This window comes from Ambystoma mexicanum, chromosome 6q (genome assembly GCF_040938575.1).
Source record: "Ambystoma mexicanum isolate Mex_15411 chromosome 6q, UKY_AmexF1_1, whole genome shotgun sequence".
In the NCBI taxonomy this organism is placed as follows: domain Eukaryota; kingdom Metazoa; phylum Chordata; class Amphibia; order Caudata; family Ambystomatidae; genus Ambystoma; species Ambystoma mexicanum.
The window spans coordinates 999,112,661-999,132,648 of NC_090937.1; the positions used below are offsets into that span (position 1 = coordinate 999,112,661).

The 19,988-nt window shown below is 41.5% G+C and overlaps 1 protein-coding gene across 2 annotated transcripts in view; it reads left to right on the forward strand.

The window, feature by feature from the left end:
• Positions 1-19,988, forward strand: part of LOC138516426 (cytochrome P450 4V2-like) — a 1,267,862-nt gene that overhangs the window by 802,743 nt on the left and 445,131 nt on the right. For both annotated transcript variants that reach the window (XM_069631546.1, XM_069631545.1), the window contains one exon: positions 16,345-16,447. In XM_069631546.1, coding sequence (XP_069487647.1) covers positions 16,345-16,447 — 103 coding nt within the window. The remainder of the gene's footprint in view (positions 1-16,344; positions 16,448-19,988) is intronic.

The window sequence follows — 19,988 nt, forward strand, 5'->3', positions numbered from 1 at the left end:
GAAACTACTTGTTATATTCGACCCCGAATATAACCCTATGGGATTCTTCCCATTGTTGGAGGTTAATACTTTTTTTTGTTAGTCTCTAACATACCACCGGTTTATTTGTCTTAAACAAATCTATTGGTTGGTATTTTCTGCCAGAACTCGGTTTTTAAAATGGCGTCTGTGTTTGTCTCTGTGACTCCTAAACCAAAGGTTGAGCCCTTTGTTCCACTTTTGGCGGGCTTCTGCACAGAGGTCCTCCAAAGTGGTGCCATTCTGTCACGGTACCACACGGGGTGTGGGAGGGGGTTTAGGCACCCTGGACTGAGTTGTCTTGCCAACTCAAGTCGCACTCTGGTGTGATTGGCCCAAGTGGTGAGCCACCCCGCTCACCACTTAGCGTGTTTTGATTGACAGCTAGGCTGAATGAATGGGGGTTTTCTGCATAAAAGCAAAGCTTTTGGGACTGGATCTTCAGAAGTCGCCATAGGACCTAAGAATCCGACAAGGGTAAAGCTGAGCCGACCTGCAACGACGACACCTCCGGTGGAGCCCTGCTGAACCGTCTCACCACTTCCCGACGACAGAGGAGATCTCCCGGCCGGAGAGTCTTCTTCCCCTGACTGGTTGGAACAACCAGTCCCCTTTGCTTTTTCTTCGTTCCAGGACGTAGTGGTCGAATTGCCCGTGCAGCAACCGGATAGCCACTAACCCCTGTACCGCGACCAAAAGGTGGTGCCTTGTGACGGAGCACTCCGCGGCTGGTCTCTTCCCTGGTGGTGCAACGATCTTCAACTTTCCTTCGACGACGAGAGCATCTCTTCTCTTGGCAAAGCCCCGACTTGCATCCACCACCAGGAACAACTGCCCCCTCCGGAGCTGTCTCTCCACAAACAAGGTACCGTGTCTGCCTGGCTTTCCTGGTGTCGGTGAGCGTGAGGTGTCTTAATCCTCGCCTCTCCATTGGGTCGCCTCTAAGCCTTCTTAACTTTCTGTTCTGAACTGGTCCAATCTGTCTATAACAATTTGCGACAAAGACTCGAAGTGCATTTCCACTGTGATACTTTTTGGGACATATCGCCTTGCCTCTCTCCGAGTGGGCCTGGCCTCTGAACTTTGCGAGCTACAGTAGACCCTGCCTTACTTGCCTTGCATTTGTTCGTAAAAGTGTTGGTACCGAGTTGATTTCATACCCTGCCTTTTCTCTCCCGTCCTAACGAATACTAGAGTGCCATCTAGGTTAAAGCATTCACCTCTATCTGCAAATAAGTGGTGCCGTTGAACCTAGACTTGTCGAACTATTGTTAGGGGATTGATTTACTTATAGCAATTGTGATTGAAGTTGTTTGCCGTATTAGTGCCAGTGTGTTTTCCATAGATGTGTTTTCATAAATAAATAACTATATATCTTTACACCGAAGCTCTGTCCGTGTTTGCTTGTTCTACTTTGTAAATTGCCCTATTTTGTATACTCCACATACTGCCTAATTCTTCTTGAGGGAAGTCTGACTGCTCAGCCACAGCTACCAAGTGAATCTGTGTGGTACAAACTGCTACCAAGTGGGTTTACTGCCAAACACCTGTAGTCCTAAATCTTTTGCAGTGGTCCCAGAGGGAACTGCACAGGTTTCCGCCTAACAGCCGCCCAACTCCAGGCTAAGTCAGCATTTACTATCTTTGCCAAATCAAACAAAGGCAGTGAAACCTCCTTTAGGCTTAGCTCGATCAGGCTTGCCTCAGTTCATTCAGTCTCTGACTTTGCCAAGCAAACAGAGCCAAATAGGCAAAATTACCATTACAAAAAAATATGCAACACTAGCATGGGCTAAAAGAGACTTGCAGAAACAGCTTGCTAACCATGCACACGCTCCGGTTACCACCGATAACTTTATGAACCACTAGAGGTTCTGCTGCATGAAGTAGAACTTTTTCGATAAAAAGGCACCGGGACCACTTTGCACACACATTCGGCTCTGCCTACTGTGATATCAGATGCTTTCTACGAACCCTTGCATCCTCGGAATAATGAGTTCCTTACGTTGGAGCAAAGGAGCGACTAGATTGCTAAATCAGTTGACCTATATGCATCTCTGCCCAAAATGCAGACCAGGCCCGACAAATCAGCACTGAGAACTTGGAGCTCGCAAAGGCCAGTCCAGAAATTCAACGTGCCTGCTAATCCGCGAACATTAATGACATCTATTGAGCCTAAATCAGGGCACTAATCCTCTTTAATATGCAATGCTACTGCCACTCGGTCCCAGAGGACCCGCAGGAACTAGCATGCAAACATAACGAAGCTCAACAAGCCACTTCATCTTATCATCATTTAATTCTCCAGTGCAGAGGCGGCGCACACCCCACTTATGATTTAAACAGAACAAGTATATTTAACATCTATTAGCGAAGTTCAGATCCTAAAAGATCTTTGCTCCTCGGAGCAAGTAGAATTAATTGTTGTATGAAAATGATTTGTCAGCAGCAGGACTCTGGATTCAATTGGGCATATTTCTAAACATAATATGGGAAGCAAGAGCTGATTTATTCCAACTAGGCTTTATTCTCACTGAAGAACATTTATTGAATAAATTCAAGGTGCCCAAACCACCCAGCGACAGTGCACTCATGAACAACAACGACTTACATTCTTTGCGTTTAAAAGTAACTTGCATTGGAGGAGCTTTTGGGACTCTTTGGCAGGTAGAAACCCGTGCCAAAACTAAATTAAAAAACTAAAACTTTCAATCATGTCCCCTGAGTCATAATTAACAACTCAAGACTCATGAGTCTCATATTTGTAAATTTGCCAGTTGGAACACCAGGGGCTCAAACATCTGTCATATACCACCTCAAATCCGCTGACTGCCTATGATATTATTGCCAGTCAGGAAATCTGGTTAACTGAGCCCCCGTTTGGGATAATTATAATGGCCCTCATTCCGAGGTGGTATGGGGATTTAACGGTCCAGTCCGACCTTGGTGGGACCAGTAAGTCCCCATTTGAAAAGCCATTCCCCATTCCCATTTGAGCCCCCATAGGGCTCAATGGGAAGGGGGAAGGCATCAATAAGGGTACCGCAATGGCGTCAATTACCGGTGCCCGGTATCCCTTTGCGCCCGCCTTGTAATGAGGGCCAATGTCACGTTACTGCCAGCCAAGAGTTCAGCCACAGGAAGACCAATTGCTGGGCTATTGGTTGCAGTGAAAACTACTGAAGAACTTCAGCTAGAGCCGTGGGCTTCTCTGAACATGCTTATTCAATTAGAAAAGATCAAAACTCCATCTGAAGCGCTGTCCCATTTTAAAATATACTGGAACCATTCTATCATAGAGGCAGATTCATTTTTACAAGACTTGGATTATGTATTAGATCTCACTACTAATGATTGTTCAATAAGACATGTATTTCTGGCTGGCAATCTCAATTTGCACTGTCTGACAAAAACTACCCCTCGAAATGCAACTCTTGTACAGAGCTGGTTCTCTTTAATAGAAGAGAGACAACTAATTATGCTCAACAGAGCTGTGCAGAGTAATATTACCCCTCACAGCATGTGGAAAATAGATTGCTAGACAGCGATCATTGATTACATATATGCAGATCGAGATATGCTTGCAATTATTGAACACTTTCAAGTCAAGTCCCAAGAGCACAGTGATCATGAACCTTTGACACTAACCTTGATCTGGTCCGTTCCCCCACTCCTATTGCAATTTTTTTAGATCAACCCTCACACTTTCTGCGGCAAAAAACGGTTCAGATGAACCCCTGAGTCACTGAGGCATTTAAAGACACTCATGCTGCATCAGCAAGATATGTTAAATCCTGAATTGATACACTCTGATGGCCTTTATGTAGCTGCCTTGCAAATATTATAACTGCAACCGTCCCTATCTTCTAAATTGATTCATAAACACATACATGTATATGATCAAGAGTTGCATGAAAGAAAAATCATGTAAGTAGAGTGTTAAGGCTGAGACAATTGAAGACATAATACACAAAATGGCTCAAATCGCACAAAGCCCAAATCATGGCTAAAGACGCCGAACAGATGTTACAAGCACTAACCTAAAAAAAACTGCTTTAATCTGTGGCCTATTAAATCAGGCGAATCATATCACCCAGGTTCCAATGCAAATTAATGCGGTGCCAGAAGAAGTGCTTCACTATCCCACTTTGTATGTCCCAGCCCCTCATTGTCAACAGATTCTAGTACTAGCACCCATAAATGACAAAACCATTCAATTTGACTTAGGAGATATCATCTGTTACATCTCAAAGCTAAGTTCCTCCAGAACCTCTGGGCCTGATGGGCTCACTAATGCCATGTTGAAATCCCATCCCGAAGTTTGGGCAACACTCCTCTTTAGTATTTTTACTGATGTTGTGAGACAACAACAAATTCCACCCCTCATGGCGAAAATCAATAATTATTCTGATTTTTAAGAAAGGTGATCGCCAACTACCTGAGAACTATCACCTCATTACTTTATTAAAAGCACCAGGGAAACTATTTGCATGATTGATCCTAAGAGATTTCAATAATTGGATGTCTAAGCATCACTTGCACAACACATTCCAAATGTGTTTTATTCTGGGGCTAGGCACGGCTGTCAATTTATTAACCATCAATGTGATAAAAATGCATGAGCAGCAGGCGAAGCACCCTGTTCATATGGCTTTTGTCGAATTTAAGACCGCTTTTGACTCTGTCTCTAGAAATCTGTTAAGGATCAAATTAATCAATGCAGCTTGCCTTACTTACATCCAGGCTCTGGTTTTGCAACTACACTTCGATACATCAGTCCAAATTCTTCTAGTTTTAGAGGGTTGACTCTCAGCTCCAATTCCAACCATCAGAGGCCTCAAACAAGGCTGTATCCTAGCTTCAGCCTTGTTCAACTTCTTTAGATCTGATATGAGGCCTCATTTTGGCAAAGTCATCTCTGATTCTCCAAAGCTTGGTCAGCGTTTTGTACCTTTGCTGCTGTATGCAGATGACCTAGTCCTTCTTTCTAAAACTTCGAAGGGCTTGCAAAATCTCCTTACAGCATTGGAACATTATGCCATCTCGAACCAATTTACAATTACCCTGGACAAAACTAAAATCTTAATTTGCGCTTCCAGGCGCCTAATCAATAGATGTTCTTATGTCTGATGTCTACATGGCGCACGCTTATAAGTGGTTAACAAATATCGCTATTTAGGTTTAAACACTAATAATCACTTCACTGACATGCCCTATTTCAATGAGCTAAGGAGGAAAGTTCAGACAGCTGCTGCTCAAGCTCGTATTATTCATACAAAATATGGCACATTTTCCACTGAACCAATACTAAGTTTAACAAACAGAAGGTAGTACACATAATCATCTATGGTGCAGAAACCATAGCCCGGAAGAAGGGATTGTTTTGATTGCCATTGGAAGGTTTGTTTTGGAAACAAGTCCTATCTTTGCCCATGAGCCAACCTATGTACATAGTGAGGCATGTACTGGGCCTGCTCTCACTCAGCATATCATATGTTTGGAAACTTTGCATTTTATACGGAAAATGCGTATTGGCCTTTGACCCCCTCTCCCTGCTATGCGCCTTATCTGCTTACATGAATACTACCAAGGACCATTTTATGGCAGTTTGGAGACAACAGTTAACTGAAGTTATGGCAGCGGCAGATATTTCAGTCACACTCGTATTGACCAATCCGGAACGGGCCAAACAGAAACTATGGCATTATGATTGGATTCTCACTCGACAACAATGCATGACTCATCAACAATTCAAACTTGGATATTTCAATCTCAAAAGTCTTCATGAACATGAATCTTATCTCATGAAGTTCCCATGCCCAATGTACAGGAATTTGTTCTAACAGTTTCGATGAAATTTGTGGTCAACAAAAGAAGTTCTGGCCAACAGAAGAGCAAATGCAGAAATTGACAAATTATGCAGTTTCTGCCGGATTCCAGATGAACGAGAAACACTAAAGCATCTGCTTGTATTTTGTTCTCTATTGTCTGAGAGAAGAATGTTCTTTTTGCAACCATTATTTCAAGACTATTTGACCCTTACCTGTGAGTCACTATGGTACCACATTTGTAACAGTGAACGCACATGTGTTAGAATTGTTACTATGACATTTGTATTATCTTTAGATCTGGGCAAATTTAGTCTAACTAATTTTGCCTTGTAACTTGTATTTGACCTTCTACTCTCTTTGTGAAAATTCAATCGTAGGACCAAACACAAACATCTGTTTTAAACCAGCTCTATCATAAAAATGTGTTTTATGTTTTACACTCATAGGGCCTCATTCCGAGTACGGCGCTAACCAATGGCGCTATTAACGCCTTGGTTGATGCCGTACCCGGACCGGCAGCGCCTTGGTGGATGGCGGAGTCACCGCCCCATTCCAAGGTTGGCGGGGCGGTAATTCCCCATTCACCAAGGCTCTTCCCCATTCCCAAATGAGCCCCCATAGGGCTCAATGGGAATGGGGAAGATGCAAATAACGGTGACCGTTCATTACGGTCACCGTTATTGGCTTGGAGGCCCTTTTGAGCCCTCGACTTTAACACCTGCTCAAAGCAGGCGTTAAGGGCGAGGGCGCAGAGGGAACTCGGAGTAAGGCGGTAAGGGATTACCGCCACCGGTCTCGTTACCGGTGGCCGCTATCCCTTACCGCCATACTCGGAATGAGGCCCATAATCTCTTATTAGATTAGATTCCTGATGAGAAACTATACTGTTAAAGACTTGACTTTCCAAGTGATAATGATATATTCCTTATATACGTGATTTCAGACATTCTTACATACAAAATGTATATGATGACCTGAATTTTACTTTCACTTCCTTTCCTCTATATGCACTTTTCTTCCAAATGATAATTTTAATTTAATTTTGTACCTATTGAAACGTTGATTTTCTCTTCAACCACAACAATAAAAAAAAAGGATTAAACCAAGTCTTGGTAACCACTTTGCTATTCTCTGCTATCACAGTCACATCCATCTAGAAGAGTGGTTAATCTGAAATGAAATGCCCGTTACCCCACCCCAAAACACTAGGTGCAAGATGCAAGGTAAATCCGGCAGCCACCTGGCTGAACCTCCATTGGAATCGCTGCAATTCTGCTCATTCTTTTCTGCATCTTCATTGCAAGCTCAAGTACCGGTTGATACATGTGTGAGCCCCACTTGGAAAAGCTGGATCTTGGAGCGCAGGATGGTCAGCCAAGGGGACAATGTCAGAGTGGGAGACATGAGGGCGGGGTAGTACATGGAGCACAGTCTGCTCCGGTTTGGTGAGGCTCAGGCAAATCCTTGGTTCCCACAGGCCTGATGATGCTTTTATTAGGGCCACCGTCCCTGCTTGCAGGATCATGTCTGTGCTCATTCACCTGGCATGCTCTGTTGCTGTTCATGTTGACAGTCCCCTTCCATCTAAAACATAAAGAAAATTGGATGAGTGTTTTGAGGTTTAAGTGTTTCTGTTTATCATCACTCTAGATCAGGGCGTGGACATTTCATGAGCACTGCTACCTTCGCAGCAAACACCACTAGCCCATGTGCTTTTCACCTAATTTCCCCTTCCTTCTTTTCACATTACAATGTGTGCTCTGTGAGAAATAGGTGCTCCCCCTTCTGGCCCCCTCTCTTAGTTATTTTAGTATCACATTTTCATCTGCACTGTGCTCCGGTGTGCCTGTGACTTGTGGGATGAGAGAGCACACACACCGCGTGTCGTTTTTTCCTCTCTTGCCCCAATTCCCTCGCATAGTCACACCACGCGATTCTTACACAATACTGTGCTGACCTCGAATGCCATCTCCAAACAACTCTGTGTTAAAAAACCCTCTTCTGTTTCTTGTCAAAAAGTAATTATAACCTGTTGCACTATTAATACTACTGGGGATAAACTGTTCCCTTTCTTCTTCAAACAAAAGAAAAGGAAGAATACTCTTGCTTCTTGCTGATGCATCCTAGACGAGTACTTGCTGGTCTCCTGTAGAGGTGAAAGCTAGTACAAAAAAGTCATGGCAATATGGAGTATATTTTCCATTAGTCAGCCCTCCTTTCTTCTCCTGCAAGGAGGGCGCCGGCGTTGTCCTGCCGGAAGTCTGTAATGTGACAGGGTCAGTAAATCTGTACTCCTTCCATGAATGGGTGGTGGCTGTCTTGCAACATACTCTGACTCTTGTGGAGCCGAGCTGTCTATGTTTGCATAAGTGATGGCAGGCTTGCTTTGACAAGGTTGTATCTGCTGCAAAATGGTCTTTGTGTTGTTCCTTTTAGCTCTTCTACAGATGACATTGGATCGTGATCTGTTCTGTTATTGCTGTGTTCTTTCTGGCAAAATATATATCTTAACAATTACTGTTACTTGCCTAAAATATCCCTACCATTATACACCTAACACTGGAGCTGTAGCAAGCACATTTGATGTTCTGCATGCATGCAGGTGTGAAACGTGTTGACATGCATTTGCCTATCAATTTTGCCTACACTTCACAAATTATCTGTCCCTTTCTAAAACACAACCAATACACAATACCATTCTAATCTATTAAACATATATGCTTTCAATAGTAAACATTAAAACAACATACAACATGTTAGACACCTTTTATCCATGGTTCTTCTTTATGAGCTGCATGCAGTGAAAAGGACTCCTCAGGGATAACATATGGGCAAGCTAAACATCACTTATAAGCCTGCTACAATATGCTAAAACATGGTATTAACTTAAAACCATATTCTACAGATCACTACTTTACCTATACCTTCTTCTCTCCGATAAAGGGAAATAGGCAAACTCACACATCCCCTTTGTCTCTACAATTACTTAATGTTTCTTTCTTGTCACCTTTCCTTTATGTCCAACAATAGCTCTTTCCTTGTGAGGCTCCTTCCCACTATGTTAATACGCTATACACTGGAGAGGCCCTATAGGGATCCTTTTGTATTTAAAATAATAATCTTTTGGAATCTATAATACAAATCACTGGTCCTGTTAGTGTCATTATGCTCACTATTAAAAATATGGTTTCTTATATTTCTCACTCTGCTACATTATTCCCTCTACTCTATTTCTTATAACTCCGTTCCAAATACTTCTAAAGACCCTAACCCTCATGCATTATAGGAATACTTTCTAATATTGTAAGGGTATACATAGGCGTGGGATGTGCTAGCGCTCCTATGAGGCCACAAAGTGACAAAACATAAGGTGGGACCCCTTTTCTTCTGCATGTTCAGGCATTATGCCCTATCTTTCTACATGCCCAACATTGTATCCACCAAATCTAGGTCTCCCTCCATCAAATCCTTCTCCACATCCATGTCCATATTCATTTCTCCAACCTCTTTGTGCGTTCCCCCTTCTTCTGGGATAATAACTATTCTGCTCTCTCTGTATTCTTTCCTGTTAGTCCTGTGTGTTGGACTATCCTTTGCCTCAGGAACTCCCTACCACCTCCCTGTAGGGATGACCTCCCTCACGGTCAATTCAGATCCAAGACCATCCATTGGCTTAAGGATCATGATATATAACACCCCCTGCTGCGCCACAATACAATGACCGTAAATATGTATACACATGTTCTCAACTGATTGTCACAGATACAACTCAGGATACAACTTGCATTTTTGTATATAGTATTGTATATATTGCATATTTCTTGTAACCATTTGCCTCTTTGGCTCTCATTGTTTTGATGTTTCCAGTACTGTAACCTTAGCTGGACCTTATCCTTTCCTGTATGTAACCAAGCTTCGCAATCCTCTTGATACCTCTGCGCCTTGCTACCCTTGGGTTAGGTGCGCACTATAAATAAATAAATACAAAATACAAATACTTCCTCTCTCTCTCTCTTTCTTCTACTTTCGTCCTTCCATATCCTGTTTCAACCTACAAAAAAGAATGATATGCATCTGTATTTTGGGCCATAGTTCCACCTCTATCCCTACCACCTTTCATAACTGTGCCTGTACATCCTCAGGGAGGCTCTGACATACTATGAAATAAAATGCAGGGACATTCCTGTCCCATTCCTCTAATTTCCCAAAAACATTTTTTCCTGCACTTCCTTACTATGTTACTCTCAATATAATGCAATTTGTTCTATTTGGTCCTTACTTTTCTAATACTTATTTACAAATCTTCTGGCACTTTCGAGAGCTCTTCCAGTTGTTGCTGTTTTATTGCATGTGTTAAAAGTATGGTACAAAGGCACCTCCCTGTTTTCAATTCTTGTCCATCAATGTTCCTGAACCTCGAAAATGGTTTCTACTCCTTCATCAGGTATCTCCCTCTATCTGTATAGATGCCCTATGCAAACTTCAGTATGCCCTTTAAAGTGTCTCACCTGTTCCTGATAGATGCACCTGCTCTGGTTTGGTAAATCAATTCCTTAATGTGTATACTTATTACCATTCCTGGTACTCTTTCCACTGATAGTGCCATATTTTGCTTTTAACTACTATATACAAATATAAAACCTATTATTCAACAATTCTATACTAACCAAATATATTCCAAACATAAACTAACTTTTTTTTCATCCTCTACTCCAAATTCCCATGTCTCCCCAATTTATGTCTCTCATACACACACTTTGTGCCCAATATGACACCATTAAGAAAAGAGATCCATTCTCTTTATCAACCTTCTCCATAGTCCTCTTCTATTCTACATCCATGGGGTGCACCTTATAAGCAAATGTACCTACCAGTTGCTATCTACTCCTTTGAAAAATGACTGTAAAATGCAAACATTTCCAAAACCCCACCTCTGAGTCACTGTACCTTCCACACTCCTCCTCCAAACCTGCCCCCCTACTTCTACAGGCTACAGCCAATCCCTTGTATAATGTAACATCCCTTGTCTGCCTCCCAAATCAATCTCTCCCATAAACTCACCTTGTGCCCATGATCGCACCAATAATGAAAAAGAGCTCTATCATCTTCTAATCAGCTATCTCCATCATTCTTTTCCCCTGAATCCACATTAACAACCAATACCTGCCCATTTAAACAAAGTCCAGGTTTTTCACATTATATTTCAGCGTTACTCAATATATACATGGCATAAGAAACATCTCCCTTAGTGTGTCAACATGAGTGTGAAGTGTTGATATGCGTGTCGGTGTGCGTGTCTCCTCAAATAACCCTGCTGTGCACTTTAGGTCAATGTGTCTGTCTACATGCCAGATTTCCCTCCTGTGTTATGTTAGGATACATGCATTATTTATACTTATTTTTTAAAATGGCCATAAATATTTTTTGGACCATAAACCCTGTTCCATGTTTAATTGTATGTTTCCACAAATACATAGTGTTCCAAACCTTTGGAGATCTCAGCCATTAACACGTCAACCCACTAAGCTATATTGCTCCATTGCTCACCCCCTCCCTTTCCTTCAGGAATGCGTCTCTGCAAGCTCTTTCAATATGCCAGCCAGATGCATGCTCTGCCCGTCACACCTCCCTTTCCTTCATGAATGCTGCTCTGCAATCTCTCTGCATGCCAGCAAACTGCTGACAGAAGCTTCCCTCTCCCTTTGTCACTTTCAGCCCCCAAATTTGCCCAAAATGGCAATTATTATTGCTTCACTTGTACATGTCTCAAAATAATTGTTCACAAAATATTACATTTTAACCAATACTATAATTTCAACACATTACTCCTCACTCACTTCACACCCACCCAATCTCTTCACATAAACACATCCAACACAATCTTAATCAACCTCATTATTCTTCACCACAACAAACCTATCTGGCCCTCTTCACAGGCCCACACAATGCCTCGGGATGAGGGCATTTACCTCCTCACACTCCCTTTTGCAATCACTGCTCCTTTCCTTTTCTCACCCCTCCCTTGCAATTCTTTACAATATAAACACACTGTCCTCCCTAACTAACAACAACAATACACAATCTCCATCTATTCCATACTTACCTCTGGAAAATCCTAACTACTACTATACCAACACACAAAAACACCTCTACTATTCTGTTATATACCAAACAATATCACCAACAATCAACATCAAATAAAATCTATTCTACACAGCTGTCTTCCCTTGATACGGAATATCTCCTCTTTTGTCTCTTTGAATGCCCCCCAAGCGAGGCTGGGCTGTATGCCCTTCCACATGGTCTTCCCCAACTACTGTCAGAAGTATATCCTTTTCTCTCTCTTCTTCAATACTCCTTTTCAACTTAAACTATAACAACACCCAACTATACGCTCGTCCGCAGGTATTTTCGTGTACTGATATACTCACATAATTTATGAACCCTAAGTCTCCTAGATGCTGACTCTCCCCTTCAAATGTCTGCATCACAATCTGGGTCAGGAAAGATACACAAGATCAGGCAGCCCTTTAAAAAATCAGGTGACTGCAAAACCTTTTTCTTCAGGGCACCATCTGGTCCCAGCAGGCCTGCCTTGTGCCCTCAATGTGTGCAGCAGGCGATTCCCCAGATGCTGTCCTAGTAAACTGGGTTGCCTGCATTCTCTACCAAATTTAGAGCAGGGCTTCTTTGAGATGTAATCCAAATAAAGTACAAACAGTATAATCCAAAGACTGATATACTGTGCAAAAAGGAATACTGCTTTATTGCACAAACAGCTGGGAGAAGAAATTCAGACAGTCCTGTGAAACTGATCTGGGTGAAGGGGTTCTCCACCCTGCCCACTGTTGAGACACTATTTATGTACACAGCAAAACATTAATTACATTGTGGGGCAGGTCAAAATAAATTATTGCCCAGCGTAAGCGACCCAATACATTAGTTAATGCAAATTGGTGAAAACACTTACTGGAACAAAACCCTCCACCACACCCTTCATGATGTCATGACACCAAAATATCCTGCCCCTTAATTACATCACTTAAGCTGACTAGCAGAAAATCTCTTAGCTGTTATTGGCTGGCACAGTTCGACACACAAATAGATAATAGCTGCAAGCTAATTTGAACCTGTGTTAGGAGATAGCACGAGGCACACACATTTTTACAGCCCATGGAACATCATATCCCAGCCCTCTGATTGGTTGAACTCCTCCCTCACCTTGTGCACCTGCCAGTCATCCCCGTATCTTCCCAAGCTTTTTGCCAGCTTTAGGTAGAAACAACTTTGCAGGACACCATTGGTGAATTTCTATTTCTCCTATTTAATCCTCTTTTACTATTGTATTCACTGCCAAAGCCATCAGTACCCAGCATGGTGCCCTTGAAATATATTGTGTGGGACTGGACCTGGGGTCTGGCTGGAGCTTTCTTCCTATGAAAAACCTTTCCCTTGGTAACAAATAATTAGCTACTGTGGGCCTTTTCGTTTCTCAACCTTGGTGAGCTGATCCACTGTTTCTTTGTGTCAGCAGAAATTCAATTTTACTGTTGCTTTGGCCTTTCAAAACACTTAATAATAATGGCCGCCCCGGGTCTGCTAAAACATGGCCAAACGTTGGTTAATTAATACACCTAACACTTAACCTTATTATACTCCTATTTTAATCACAATAGTACCTCTAGCTATGTCAGTATAATAAAAACAAATGTGGTTCCCTCCATGTATCAACAACAATGAGAGATGTATGTTGTTAATACAACCTAGGAGCAACAATTCTGCTCCACCTATGCTAATAAAATGAAAGACAGACAGAAAAGACCTGCGTGCTCACATGACAAAAACGTGCACAAGTGTTCTCTAAAAATAGAAAAAAATAAAAAAGATGAGCTGATGTTACTGTTGCTACAGGTATGCCTTATCTTCGTGGCAGCCATGCTCATCTGTCCCTAGATATCTGCAAATCATGAATGCGTATATGTTTTGTGTTTTCACACGTGTATTTCCCTGTGCAGCGCCCTTCTCCCTGATGTGTGACACACTAGGTGTATTGTGCGTGCGTCGTGATGTCACCCTCCAAGTTACTTTTTGACATTACTGCATTACTTCTTTTGCTTGTACGTGCCGCCCCCCTGGGCACCGTTGAATTTACATATGGGTGCCCCCAGTTCCCTGAATACTACCAACTGTCCCAACCCTATTAAGTTTATTTATTAGCATTAATGCAGCAAAAAGAGAATGAGGTACCAAATAGCATATCTAATGTTGAGCTCTTAACACTGTGAGATCCAAATTGGATTTGCCAGTTACCTTTGCAATGTCTGATTCCATTATGTCCAACTGGCACTGAAATTCCTGGTTCCAGAATGCCCATTTAGCACGGGTCATCATTTCATTATGCTCATCCAGTCCAAAAAGGACTGATTTTGAGGAACTTCAATGTGGTCTCTTAATACAAACCCAGCATAATAGAATCTGGACTTGCTATGATAACTAGATAGAATCATGTCTAGTCTTACTGTGCTAACTACTGATACTGGAATCTTGTTTTACTATATTAACTAAGAAATATGGATTTTGCCCATGCTATAATAAATGGAGTGGGGGTAGTATTTTTCTTTACCTGCTTACTGAGCACAATGTAGTTAGCTATGATTTTCAAATTGGAGTTAATTGAATCCGGCCTTGTTGTGCTTACTGGAAATGATGTATGTATGTGTCTTTGCTAAATTAATGTAAATGAAAAGGGTCTGGGCATTTTATAGCAATATTATAATGCAGCAGTCGCAGCATTATAGTTGAGTATCACGCTCCATAGGAAACCCAGAAATGGAATGCTTAATAACCTTTGACTCGCATGATAGATTTAGATGATATTTTGCAAACCCAATTTTGGCACAAGCCACCCCAGACTGAAATTTCAGGAAAGATTAATTTAAACCGAAAAGGTTATTAAGATAGCAAAAAAACGCTGTACTGTCATTCATTTCTGAATAGAGAAAGTCAAAATGTCTGCGCTCGGTACAATAAAAACTGCAGCATGGAATTGGACCAGGTATGAAACAACTTGGGCAAGAATAATAGCTAAACCTCCCATGGTGCTTTGAGGAAGAGAGGCTTTTCAGAAATGATATTCTGTTGCTTGATGCAAGAGATAACCAGTGTTATTTCAGAAGTAACCACGGTTAGCCGAAAACAAAAAGTGGAAAAATGCCATTTGGATGAGGAAGAAGGATGGAATGGCATCAGCCTAGAGGTGGGGCGGGGAAAGAGGACACCAAGTTAATTTGGGGGTGTCCAGCGAAGGCTGGTGATGAAGTTCAGAGCTTGAGTGTTTTCTCATAACCGGGGTTATTTTCCCACAACCAGGGTTATATTAGAAAACTGGATTGAGAATGAAAGTGCATCACATGAATAACCTTGGTTATTTTATGAATAACCAGGGTTATCCTATGAATCACCAGGGTTACTTGTAGTACATTCTTACTATTATCAGAATGATACTAACCGCGGTTATGGGAAAACGTTTTTTTTTTTAAAAAAGAGTCAAAAATGCGAGTAATACAGGAACGTTACAGCTACAGTGAGGTGGTTGCTAATGGGTGCGGCCAAGGACTATGGCTATTGGGCTACCTTAAGGAACTGAATGCTGCATTATGGAAAGAGGACATGGCTGAAGACCATGGCGAGAAGGCTCCAACTAAACCTATTGGGGCAAAATGTCAAGGGACCACTGCAAAAGACTGTGGCCACTGGCCGTGGCTAAAGGCAAAGAAACCTAATGTTGTGGCCACGGTTTAACGCAGCGTGTTCCAGTTGCAAAGCCCATGAGCAAATACACATTAAAAGAGATGGGATTCACAATGACACACAGAATGGCATTAAGGGGGAAATCAATGGGGGCGATATGAGTTAAGCTGGCCATGAATTCCCACATGCCCTGAATTTCAAGGGTTTTGTTGCATTAAATCTGCACAACTTAACTGCACCTTAGCTAAGGTTTTTTCAGTGAATTTTGTAAACAGATAGCAATAGACGGCTTATGAGGTGGGGAAAAATAAAGCATAGCAATATCTGGCAAAAAATGATTGTATCTGGGCAAAACATAAGAGTACCTCCCAAATGGTATACATACCAGTGCATATGTTTTAAAGGCCTGGTCAATACCTACGCAATTCCTATAAAAACAACATTGTTTTTAAGAAATTTGCTTTTATTAATTTGCCAATAATACATGATCTCTTTCACACCTTAGCAATGTTTTGTAATGTTATCAAACGTTTAGGAATATGCATGCTTAAATGATATCAAAGAAGTATCACCATTTTGGGGTCATGTGGGGGGGGAGTGAAGGACCTGATGTTGAACACAGCTTTTGAACGCTTTTATGTTTTCTGAATCATATTATTTATATTTCCAAATTGTGATTTTTTTGTCGTGAATTAACACCTTATGTGATTTTATACAATACATTAAACATGATCTGCATTTGTAGGGGCATGACACAACTGCAGCTGCTCTGAACTGGACCCTGTACGTTATAGGGTCTCATCCAGAAGCACAAAGAAATGTTCACAAGGAACTTGACAACGTGTTTGGTATGTCTTTTTTTTTTATTCACCCCAATTGTAGTCTTTCATTACTTAATTCCTTGCATTTAATGTTGTGTTCTGGTATCCGATGGGCAGCGATAATGATTTATTATGTGTCAAGAACCAGGATCCATCACCTAACACTTCATAGATTGCCTGCTCTCCCTGAACCAATAATCTGGGCTTCAACATTAACCTGTAACTATCAAAAAGTGTAAGCAGCTTGGCCCAGATTGTTATCCTTAGACAAGCCATACTACATGTCATCTTTCTGGCACACACTGACAAATTGAACACCTTCTTAATATTTAACCAGAACACCATTCCCGCCACCCCCCAAACCCTCCTTGAAAACCACTAACCAGGCAGTAACTCGCCTAATTGAAAGCAGTTTAGTATTCAGTCACCAGATCACCTACACAAAAGCAATTGCATGGATTCCCTCTGCCATACAGGATTCAAGTAAGACAAATGTTGCTCTAAATTTAAATAACAAATAATTAACAAGAAGCTAAAGTGACAATCTGTGGTCAGACCTCCATTTTAAGTAGCCTAAAGAAAGATAGACTTTTGATTAAAAAAATGGACAAGTAGAAAGAGAACAGACAGGCCTTCTCTGTATACGTTCTTATGCTATGGAACAACCGCCTGGTCCATCCCTCACACAGTTCAAAAAGGATATGTAAACCCACTTATTCCAATGGCTTCTCCATCAAACCCATGACACTGGCGCTTCTCGTGCAGCTCTCCTAATGAAGAGAACCTATGTATTCTGCATCCTTAAACTCATCTATCGTCTTATGGATTTTAATTGTGTATTTGTCTAACAAATGTTCATTACAAAGAAAGCTATCATATACGTCTGTACATTGAAAGATGATTAGCAGAAAATACATCTCTGCCACAGCCTCCTGCTGTGAAGTGCAGTTGAATATGCAAGTCCTACAGGTGCGTACGTCCATGGCTCAAACTAATGAAAATATAATCGGGATGCACTCAATATCTGTGTAATTAATTCTGTTCTTGGGAGGCAAAAACATGGATTGAGACAGCAGAAAATAATCATTGCATATGAGGTATGCGCCAAGAAGATACACCTTGAGTTTGAAGTCTCTCCCATATGGAAAATGGTGGATGATATGAAAGACTGAAGGAGGTGGAATAATGTCTGTATATGGGCCATCCAATAGGCTACAGAATGTGAGGATACTTTTACATTAGTCATCCAAAGGGCGAAACAGATGGGTCTGTGCACGCACCCTCCCCCGCATGCACCCTCCCCCAAAAAAGCCTATAACGCTCCAACAATAATATTTTACATGCACTGAAACACTCTGGGATATTAGACATGCAGGAAAAACAATCTAGGTCAGCTTAATTCAAATGATCAGCTGCTCGCTTGGCATTGCTGGCAAATTAAATTATTTCCAAGGAGCCTAGCAATAAATCCACTAATTTCTCTCTCTATTTATGAAAGGGACATTCGTGGATATGTGTGTGTGTGTGTCTGTTTGAAATGTTCAGCATACTTCCCAACATGCTACAAACCTGAATGTTGGCATGTGGGTACGCTCCATGGTTTAGACAATGTATAAAGTATAAAATATACATTTTTCTAAAACATTTTTTAAGCAGTTTTTTAAGTGGTCTGCAAAGGTTGGATATGTGTGTGTGTCTGTTCGAAATGTTCAGCATACTTCCCAAAATGCTACAGACCTGAAATTTGGCATGTTGGTAGGCTCCATGGTTTAGACAATGTAAAAAGTATAAAATATAATTATACTTTTATCCAATTGTTTTTGTCCAGTAGGAACTACTGTGCGAAACACTTGTGTACGCGCGCGATACAAATAAATTATCAATATGAATAAGCACGGATACAACTGCTAGTATCAAATATGAAATACTGAGCTCTGCCTTTCCCTAGAAGGCTTTGGAAAACCTCAAGACTTTCATCATTAACCTCATCATGAGCAAATGGATACATTGTCTGCTCAAGAACGCCAGTGTAGAATGCATCCATCATTGTCACTGGCTCCCAGTGGTCTCCTCAGATCAAAGGGAAGAGGAGCAGGCTGTTCATGATTTTAATGAAGTCTGTGCTGTTTTTCTGTGCAGTACTGCATACAGTACCTGCTTGAATGCTGCAGGGTGGGGGGATACATATGTTTCACTAACTCCCAGTGGTTTCCAGTGGTTTCCACAGTATCCAGTCATTGCATCGAATACAAAGCATTGAATGCAAAAAGAAAGAAAAAAAAGCATCAAATGCATTTTTTTTTCAAAGGTAAAGGTCTTATTTTAATTATAATGGGTCTAAAGGGGTAAAAAAACAGGGGTTGGGGGACCCCCCATTAAAAAAAGCAAAAAATACATTGAATGCTTTTTTTCGTTGCTTTTTTTAGATGCTAAAGCATTCGATGCTTTGGCATTCGATGCAATCACTATAAACCGTTTCTACAGATCCCAGGAAAGAAGAGTAGGCTGTGCATGCTCTCAACAAAGTATGCACTGAAAGGTCAATTGCTGAGCACTGTATTTCTCTGTAATATTACTGAAGTTTTGAACTGGTGAAAGAAACAGTACAACTGCTTCCACACTGTTATAGAGCAGCAACACATGGGGCAGCAGGACTCCTAGTGGCTGAGGCCTTGTGATCAGCAAACCCGTGGGCTCTAACTACAGATCTATGATGTTTACCCGGAGGCTGATTTGATCTAATCCCAGTTCACAGAGTTCGATTTTGGAGCGGCAGGGAAACATAATTTCCCTTGGGCGGCCCTCCTCACCCTCCTCCTATGTGGGGGACACCCGCATTATCTCCCCCCACTCCTTACCCTGCGATCTGCGGGAGACATGCATGACCTGCGCTCCCTCCTCCCAACTGTCCTTCCCTGTATCACGCTCACACATACATACATACAGACACATAGAAACACAAACACACACCACTAAACGGAGTCCCATCCTTACCTTCTTCGTCGGTCTCTCTCAACTGCCACATTTATGTCTTTCCCCACTTCCATGTTTCCGCCAACAGGAGCTGTGAGCATTTTGGATGTATGTATTGCGCAATGAGTGGTTGCTAGTGAGTTTGCCACAAACAGATCACCCTGAACACTCACAGCTCTGGAACCATAGATCTTTCATAATGCTAGGTCCTAGAGCTACATCGTTGTTAGGAAGCAGGTCTGAATGAGGGTAGGCAGTGCAGGAAAGTGGTAGGAGACCAGGTATTATTCGCTTTTTTTAAATTTTTTTAAAATAAATTTCACATTTTTGTTTGATTTAGAAATGTGACGTGAAATTCTGCCTGAGGATATATATGGTTAGTTGATTTTAAGAATGCCTTTTGATGTACTAAAATATCTTGTATGAATTGTATATCTATATTGTAAAGTTTATTTATTAACCAATTACAATTAAAAATATAAAAAAACAATAAGAAATAAATCTCCCTTTGTATGGAGTAGTCCCCAGACAGAGAAGATGCAAACGTTATAGGAATCACTGTTAAGTATCTTATCAGCACAAACATCATGGGCCT